This window comes from Penaeus monodon, chromosome 37, assembly GCF_015228065.2.
Source record: "Penaeus monodon isolate SGIC_2016 chromosome 37, NSTDA_Pmon_1, whole genome shotgun sequence".
Lineage (NCBI taxonomy): Eukaryota > Metazoa > Arthropoda > Malacostraca > Decapoda > Penaeidae > Penaeus > Penaeus monodon.
In genome coordinates this window covers 16,716,556-16,726,555 of record NC_051422.1, presented here as the reverse complement: position 1 = coordinate 16,726,555, position 10,000 = coordinate 16,716,556, and the positions used below count along the sequence as shown (strand labels likewise).

At 37.5% G+C, this 10,000-nt stretch overlaps 1 protein-coding gene across 2 annotated transcripts in view; it reads left to right on the top strand.

Moving 5' to 3' along the window:
• Nucleotides 1-5,763, top strand: part of LOC119596389 (homeobox protein Hox-A6-like) — a 68,534-nt gene extending 62,771 nt beyond the window's left edge. For both annotated transcript variants that reach the window (XM_037945604.1, XM_037945603.1), the window contains one exon: nt 3,618-5,763. In XM_037945604.1, the coding sequence (XP_037801532.1) occupies nt 3,618-3,868 (251 nt within the window). In that variant the 3' untranslated portion in view covers nt 3,869-5,763. The remainder of the gene's footprint in view (nt 1-3,617) is intronic.
• Nucleotides 5,764-10,000: the final 4,237 nt, after the last annotated feature.

Below are 10,000 nucleotides of genomic sequence, written 5' to 3'. Positions count from 1 at the left end.
CTCCCCTACAAACCATTCTCCTCCCAACCATACCCTTTCCATCCTCACCATATTCCCCACCCCAACATACCCTTTCCCTCCCCAACATACCCATCCCCTCCCCACCCTACCCAACCCCTCCCCACCCTACCCAACCCTTCCCCTTTCCTCCCCCCCTTACCCAACCCTTCCCCAACCCTACCCTACCCTCCCCCTTCTCCTCCCTAACCCTACCCTCCCCCTCCCCCACCACCCCAACATACCACTCTCCCTCACCTCCTTCGCCCCAACATAGGAAACTCCCCCTGTCGAAATGTAGACAATGATAAACAATGATAAATACCTTTTCCTTCTCTCTTCTGCTTTCCGCATGAGGTTTTCTGAGGTTCCGTCGACCACAACCCTTCGTGCGGTGAGGTCTGGCGGGGGGCGGGGGGGCAACTGGTCGAGTTTTTTTTTTTTTTTTTTTTTTTTTTTTTTTTTTTACGTGATTTCCTGAAGATGATGGAAACGTCTTTGGGAACTTTTGGTTGTTTTGATTTTTTTTTTTTTTTTATTCGTTTTTTTTTTCATTTTTTGTTTGTTTCTTTTTTTTCTTTTCTTTTCTTTTTGTTTATTCTTGCGATTTTATTTTTCTAATTTATTATTATTATTTATTATCTCTTTTTTTTTTTCCTCCCTTCTTTTGTTTGTCTTTCTTTTTTTCTATTTCTTCTTCTGTTTCCCTCCTTCATGGTCTGTTTTATTCCTTCCATCATTCTTTTCTCTTCCTCCTTTCTTTCGTTTCCTTTTCTTTATCTTTCTTTTATCGTATGTTTTTCTTTTCTCCCTCTTAGTTTTCATTTTTTCGTCTGTCTTTCGTTTTTTTCTTCTATTCTCCCTCTTCATATCCTGCTTTCTCTCTCTCATCCTTGTTTTATTTTCTTCCTTTCTTTCGTTCATCTTTCTTTCCTTTTTTCTTTAGTTTATCTCTCTCTTCTTCCTTCGTCCCTTCCATATTTCCAGCCATCCTTCTGTCTGTCCTTTCCTTTCCTCGTTTTATTTCCTTCCATCCTTCTTTCTTTCCTTCCGTCTCTCCTTCCTTCTTTCTTCCCTCCCACCTCTCCTTCCTTCTTTCCCTCCATCTCTCCTTCCTTCTTCCCTTCCATCTCTCCTTCCTTCTTCCCTTCCATCTCTCCTTCCTTCTTCCCTTCCACCTCTCCTTTCCTTCCCTCCCACTTCTCCTTCCTTCTTTCCTTCCATCTCTCCTTCCTTCTTTCCCTCCATCTCTCCTTCCTTCTTTCCTTCCATCTCTCCTTCCTTCTTTCCTTCCACCTCTCCTTCCTTCTTTCCTTCCACCTCTCCTTCCTTCTCCCCTTCCACCTCTCCTTCCTTCTTTCCTTCCATCTCTCCTTTCTTCTTCCCATCCCTCCTTCTTTCGTACAATTGGGCCTAGATTGTTAAAACAGAAAATAAAAATTATCATCACATCGTCAAGGAAGTTTTAAACTTACACAGACGCAAACACTTTAATGAGTTGTTAGTATCTTAGCATTTGGTTCTCTCTTCAAGGCGGAAGGCAGTGATGTTGCAAAGGAAATTGCATAAACTTCTTGAGAGAGAGAGAGAGAGAGAGAGAGAGAGAGAGAGAGAGAGAGAGAGAGAGAGAGAGAGAGAGAGAGAGAGAGAGAGAGAGAGAGAGAGAGAGAGAGAGAGGGAGAGAGAGAGAGAGAGATTCACTGTAATTTATCTTTTCTGAATATTATCTATAAATAAATATTCAATTATACATATATAAGGCAATGGACACGCGGAAGTCGTTCACAAAATTATGAGAATTGAGAAAATGATAATAATTTATCTGTCAAGGTAATAATGATTTTTTCCAACAGTTACAAATGAATGAATGAGAGAGAGAGAGAGAGAGAGAGAGAGAGAGAGCAAGCGAGCGAGAGAGAGAGAGTGAGAGAGAGAGAGGGAGCGAGAGAGAGAGAGTGAGAGAGAGAGAGAGGGAGCGAGAGAGAGAGCGAGAGAGAGAGAGAGAGAGCGAGAGAAGCCAATTATGGAAGTGTGAACGTGAGTGAGCGACGTCTACTGCGATAAACATTGGCTCTATCTTTGCATTTGTCTGACGCCATTACGTCATAACGTCCATCGCATCACACGCGTTTAATCTCCATCAACTTCTTTTATGAGTCAACGTTTTAACATGATTTGCGTTTCTGATGTATTCATTCAATGAATTGCTGTGTGTGTTTATGTGTGTGTGAGAGATTTTATATGTGTGTATTATATATCTATCAATCTATCTATCTATCTATCTATCTATCTATCTATCTATCTATCTATCTATCTATCTATATATATATATATATATATATATATATATATATATATATATATATATATATGTATGTATATATATATATAGGCACACACGCACACACACACACACACACACACACACACACACACACACACACACACACACACACACACACACACACACACACACACACACACACACACACACATATAAATAAAATTCCTATGTTTGTATGTATGTCTCTATCAGTATGTCTATATCAATTTTCCTGTATTTATATCTATCTATCTATCAATCTAAATATATATTCTCATCGCTGTGTAAGAGCGTGACTGAAAAAAGAAAGAAAGAAAAAAAAAAAACGTCTATTGCAGTATTAAAAAGGGACTGTCATCTTTAGGTGCATTCGCCGCCCCTCCCTGCTCACCCGCTCTCTTCCCGGAATCGTGTCGCTCAAGTGACATTTCCTTGACAGACGGACATGTCAAGTAGTAGCTGTTACTCGAGAGGGTTAAAGGGCTCATAAACCCTTTGGGAATTTAAAGAGGAGGGGGGGGAAGGGGGAGGGGTGATGTGTATCCATGTCTTTTTTCCATGTCTATTGCTACTCACTTTACGCTCTCGTATTTATGTTCGTAAATATGAGGCATGTGTCATCTTTAAGTGGATAAACATGGGTTGTATGTACATGTACATCAACTTTTTTTTCCTTGATTCTCTCTCTCTCTTGCTCTCTTTAACTCTCTCTCTCTCTCTCTCTCTCTCTCTCTCTCTCTCTCTCTCTCTCTCCCTCTCTCTCTCTCTCTCTCTCTCTCTCTCTCTTACTTTTTTTTTTTTTTTGCTTGGTTGCCTTGTATTTGTACTGCAGAACTAACACGGGAGGTGAAGACTGAATAAAGAAACGTGTGTATCTGTTTATATTGTGTGTGATTCTGTGCACAAGGACCACAAGTGACGAGCATTCATGGACACCTCTTTTAAGTGTCTTGAGCTTTAATTCCATACTGTTAAGATAGTTATAAGTAGTTGTTATTATTTTATCTTAATAAATGGAGGAACAATTTAGTTTCCCGTGAAATATCAATTGATGCTTTTTGCTATATTATACCACGTTTAACAACTCAATTCTTTTTTTCTAAAGTACTTCATTTAATTGCAATTTTGAAGCATATAACAGGCTTATCTAATGTGTTTACTGTGTTACACTATAAAAAATAGTCATATTTGACCTTTCTTTACTGTTTTACGAAGCTCAAGAATATAATAGTTTACACTGATCTGTTGATTTGCGGAGTACAAGAATTTAACAGTCCAATTCCCCCCCTTGTTGCAGAGAGGAAGCGTGGACGACAGACCTACACGCGGTACCAGACCCTTGAGCTGGAGAAGGAGTTCCACTTCAACCGCTACCTGACGCGCCGACGGAGGATAGAGATCGCCCACGCCCTCTGCCTCACCGAACGGCAGATTAAAATCTGGTTCCAAAACCGCCGGATGAAGTGGAAGAAGGAGAACAAAACCAAAGGAGTGGAGAACGGCAACTCCCTCTCAGAGACCCCTACCCCCACCTCCCCCACCCAGTGACCTCCGAGCTGCGGGTCGGTTGCCAAATATTGACCTAGGGTGTGCAAAAGTGCCAGTGCAGAGTGTGTGACCCATTTTATACTGGATAATTAAGTGCTATTTTACATAGTCTACGTGTATGTGCTCCGTATGTACAGTGCATCTCCAAAAAAGAAAAAAAAATATTGGCAAGTGTTTTGAATATACCAGTGACTACATGTATAAGCCAGGATGACGTCAACGAAGGCGCCATAGTGTAAAGTGTATTCTGTGTATTATTGGTGTTCAAGCCGGGAAACAGCCTACCAGTGCCAGTACCACATAGGGGCTTCGGGAGCCGGGTGAAGCAGTGACGTGGCAGTCTCCTATTGGTGTAAGCTTTATGCATTAGCAGTAACGTAAAGAAAAAAGAAAAACTAAAAAAAAAAAAAAAAAAAAGTTCCCAAAGCTACGTTGCCACCTAGCGACAATACGTCAACAGCGAAGACTACAATCATTCCAAGAACCAGATGAGTAGCCGTTTTCTGTCATCTGTCATGTCATCCATCACTTGACAAGCTACCTTGACCCCCAACCCCCCGAGTCCCCAACAACCATGTCAGGCGCCAGTCCCCCCCTCGCCAACCAAAACTAAAACCACACAGGAGAGTCTAGCTGTTTAAACCTGATCTAATGTTTCCAGTTGCTTCTCCTACTCTGGTATTGTATAAAATAAGAGTTTCGATACAAAATTGATGTTTCCCACTAGGAAAAACCCAGTATATATAATATATGCTAGATTGTAGCGGGAGGCGAAACTAAACTAGGTGTTATTGAGTACTACTAGTATACCACACAGGTTACAAAGGATAATCAGAAGTGATCAGCAGTAATGGTATCTCTTCCGAAGTGATCTCTGTACACAGAGGACCAGCTATGTAGATGGTTCTGTCCAAAAGATGGTTCGACAATAGAGATGGTTTCCCCCAAGGAGAGAGGGATCCCTTTCGTATATAGCTGAGCCATCTTTTTTTATTTTTTCCTTTTTTTTATCAATGGTCAAGTTCTCCTTGATGCAACTGGTCCTTCATATGATTATTCTACCTAAGAGGAAGGGGTCTTCAAGGTGCACCCACTGACCGTTCCCTTCGACGTCCAATCACGCCCTTGCGGGACATAAGCGTTCAGTCAGTGTACCCTTTGGAGTCTTTTCCCCTTCCTCGTTCAAAGATGGTTCCATGTTCGCAGATGGTCCGCTTACAGAGATGGTCCCTCAAACCCCCCCTTACCAGATGGTCGCTCTCCGGAAGGAATAGTTGTATGGGCAAAAACATAAGAAAACACGCGAGAAATAAGTATGAATAGATAACAACCTGAAACCAGTCCATATCACAAAGTATCCACATCTTATGCTCAATAAATACTTCGTAAATTTTCTCTCTCTCTTTTATATATATATAATTTATTTTTCTTAGATTTGTTTTCTTTAGTTTTGATTTCCATTTTCTATTTATTTACTTACTCTCTGAAGTCATATATTTTCTCTATCTCTCCTTTTTTTCGGGAATATATTGATTTCATCTGGGGGTACGTACGTTGATCCGCCACCACAAACAAACGAAATGTTGCCCATATAATGCTATTCTGCTGAACGTGTGTTGCATGTTGAAAGACGGGTAATGGAACAAGAAGACGACGATAATAAGTAAACTAAAAAATAACAAAAAACACACAAAAACAAAATAAAAAACAATTAAAAAAAGGCTCATCTATGGAAGGCTCTGTACGAGAAAGACCTTGGCTCGGCCTTATGGGGTCCCTGTGCTTGTATTCACGGGAATAGAACGGGACCAAAGAAATAAAAAATGATGATAACAATAAAACGAAGGTTGTGTAAAAAGAAGAAAAAAAAGAAAAAAGAAAAAGTGGATCTCCATCTCATGATTTTTAGATTTCATTATTCTTGATCATTTCATTCTCTCTCTCATTCGTTGTGGACGTGATGAGTAGTCCTTTTTTTAGTCACCTTTAAAATGTATCCATATTTATAAAACGTCATGCTCATCCGCCATATTCATCTGCCATCTCCTCTACCTCCCCCCCCACCAACCCCCACCCCATTCAGCATCCGCACCTTACATCCTTCCTCATTCATCTCCGCCTCCATCCCTCTATTCTTCCTCCTCCTTCTTCCTCTTTTCTTTCTGTGCCGTTTTCTTCCTCTTCCCTCGTCCTCTCCTCGCTTCCTACCCCTCCATCTTTTTCTTCTTCCTACTCCTCCTTTACCTCCGAAACCGCGTCGTCTTTCTCTTCCTTTTCCTCTTCTTCCTCTACCATCCTTACTATTTTCTTCTCTTCCACTACTACCACTTCTTTTTCTTCTTCCTTTTCCTCCTCCGCCCCCTCCCCCTTCCTTCCTCCTCCTCTTCCTCCTTCTCCTCCTCGACCTCCTCCTCCTCCACCTCCTCCTCCTCCCCTCCCCCTCCCCCCACACCAAAACAACTCTTCAGCGTCCATCCATTTTTTTTTTTTTTCGAATTCACTTTCTTAATTTTTAGAAGAATAATATAATATATATACACTTACGTATACTCGAAACCTGTACCTTCCAAAGCTGAGTCTTCATAATTTATGTAGTTAGAGCGTAGTTTTGAAACCTTGGTCGGGTCCGTGGCTATGACTTCTTTATGGTTCTTGAGTAAAGAGAGAGAATCGAGGTTTCTGCCGTGTCGTTTAGGAGTAGAATGTAAATTTTGAATGACGTTTCGACTGAGTAAAGAAATTATCATTATTATTATTATTATTATTACTGTTATTATTATTATTATTATTATTATTATTATTATTATTATTATTATTATTATTATTATTATTATTATTATTATTATTATTATTATTATTGTTATTATTATTATCATCATTATTATTATTATTATTGTTATTATTATTATTATTATTATTATTATTTCTGATTTATTTCTTTGTTCGTTCAGATGATTGGCTTCATCACTTGTATTTCCAGAATATATTAAAGGAAACGTAATCTTTCTTGCATATTTATATATTTATTTTTACTTCTTCATTCACATAAGTTGTCTTACTCCCAAATGATGCTAAAGAAATCTCCCGAGATCGGACTTAGAAGAACATACGAAGACAGAGGGAATGTAAAAATAAAAGAGAGAAAAAAAAAAAATCAATTATTTTTTCGTTACTTAACATAGGAGAAAAGATCTCTTCACTGCTAATGGAGATTGTCCGTCTCTTAAGCATCCCATTCGAATCCTCTAAAATAAAAAAGAACCAAAAAGAAATAAATGCAAAAAAAGAAGGATTGGCAACTGTATCTCACAGAGTTAACGTTTTAAGACTTAATATTTAAAAAAAAGTAAAAAAAAAAACTATGTAAATAATTAAGGTTGTAATATTTTTTTTTTTGGTCTTTTATAAGAAGAAGACACAAAAAAGAACGCAAATTAAGAATAACTTTAGGCTTTACTGTGCATGAGGTGTATAGGGCAGTTTCCCCACTTAAGAACACAAGGAGGTTATGTTTATATTCTTTAAATGCACAGAGTATTTTCAAACGGGTGTTAGGTCCGTGCAATAGATGAGTTCCCCCCCCCCTTTCTCTCTCTATCTGTCTATCTCTTTTAATTAAGTATACTATTGAGGCAGAGTAACTTAGGATTATTTTAGGAAAGTCCAGATACGTGTTTTAATTATTATTACGATTCTTATGAGTGTTATTATTATTATTATTATTATTATTATTATTGATAATTATCATCATTATTTTTATGATAATTTTCATTGTCATTCTCTCTCTCTCTCTCTCTCTCTCTCTCTCTCTCTCTCTCTCTCTCTCTCTCTCTCTCTCTCTCTCTCTCTCTCTCTCTCCCTCTCTCTCTCTCTCTCTCCTTCTCTCTCGTTTTGTACCATAAAATTCTTTTCCTCCTTTCCCCCTCTGTCCCTATCTACGTAACGTTATTTAGAGAAAAGGAAGAGAATCTGTTAATAATTCTCCTGGGTTGTTCTGCCAAAATCTCCAAGGAAAATGTCCCCAAAAAACACCAGATCCTTTTGGAGAATTTTTCGTAAATTAGCAAGGTCTGCAGCGAAGGGAAATAGCAGGCCTAGTCCAACTACCATTGGCTCATACAAACAACTACAGATAGTTAAGGACGTAAAAAAAAATAAAAATAAAAGAAAACATAAAAAAAAAATCTACACAAACCATAAGAGATAATAATAAGAAAAAAGACTCTTTTTTGCATATATATATTTTTGCTAAGTGAAGCATCCCTCCTGATTTCATAAATACAGGAGTTAATTTTCTGGGTATAAAATTTACTTTTTAGACAAACGCAGGAAAATAACTTTGGATATTTTCTTGCCCATATATACTGACACACAAACACATACTGTAGTTTTTTGGACCTTAAACCTATTTAAAAAAAAATATATATAGACATTTGTTTGTATATCAATTGGTAGAAAGACTAACCTTGATGTCTTGCTGTAGTGAATGTCTTCAAGAAGATTTTCAAGAAGAAATAAAAAAAGAAGATTAAAAAAGAAGAGAAACGGAGAGTATGACAGAAGTGTATTCAGGGATTCGTTGCATGAGCGGTATTATCATGCTTGCACATATGTTGCAAGACTGACCTTAATGGCCTGGGCGTTTTGAGTCCTGTACTGTTTTTTTTTCTCTCTTTTCTTTTCTTTTCTTCATCTCTCTCATTCGTTTTGTTTTTCTTCGGATTGGTTATTATCATACATCTCTCTTGGCAGCTTTTTCATCATTAATTATTTATTAATATATATTTTCACCGATTTAACAGTCAAAGACAAAACGGTGATAAAATAGCAAAATACATTCAGATCATTCCTTTCATACGTCTATCAGGAAATTTCATTTTTCTTCTTGATATATTAGACAATGGACATTCCATTATCCATTCGTAAATATATCACGAAGAAGATATTATAATCAGTCACTCAATTAGACCATCTATCCATTACAATTTTCAAGGTCTACTTTCAACATTCTTTGATATTTCAATCCTCTCTTTACTTTCACTTTGTCAGAGCCAATCAAAAAAGTTCCAGATTAAAAAATGCCATTAATTATAGATGCCCATATCATTTCCAAAACGACCTCAGACCATTAAACATATTGTATACGGACTGAAAGTTTTCAGGATCAGAAAGTGTGTCTTTGTCAACTCCCGTATGTAAGTAATGGAACGCTAATGTTAATATTAATATTGTGAAGAAAAAGCAAACAAACACACAAACAAACAATTTCTCACTTCTGTCTCCATACGTATTCATCTTGGTAAAGTAGCGTTTAGCGAGTGATTTTCATATCTCTCCTATAGTACCTTTTGTGGAGATGTTGTAAGTAAGGTCTAAATGTTAGTCTATTTACAGTCTGAGAGCGAGCATTATCATTATAATTATTATGATTATTGTTTTTATTTTTATTATTTTTTCCGAAGTGAACTGGGAAATTAAGACCCTTGATGCAATCTGAAGAATGACAGCCAGCACGGTGGATTATAACGGAAACCAGTATACCCGTGAGAACATTATTTTATATACATAACGCTTGTGACTGGTGATTTTCTTTGTCTTTCTCTCTCTCTTTCTCTCTTTTTTTCTCTCGTTCTGTTTTGCCTCTTGATTATCATTTCAGTATTTTTCATGTATACGTATATATATATACTTCACCTTCCGTTTCGGTGATATGTGATGATTACGTTATTTTATTAAATTTGATTATTATTTAGTGTAGTTTCTTTTTCACGATGTCTCTCTCGTCGTCTTTAATTTTTTAGTCTTGTTTAGTTTTCTTCCTATCTTGAAGATATTTTTTTTCGGGTTATTCCCCTAATTAGTAATATCGAACAACTCAGTGTTCTTTTCTCAACTCCGTGTATACGAGCCATGTATACTATACTTACCTTACCCAACCAACGAACGCCTGTAGCAGTGTATTGACATGTGTAGTGTTATAGACGTATGACAGAAATTTAGGTTTAATCAAAGCCTAGAGTATTAAACAACAGTCGGGTATCTTCATAAACATACTGGACAAAATGTTTATTGTTACAGAATCTATGGTATACCCAATGTTGCTTGGTCAACTCATTAGTTCTTAAGTATATC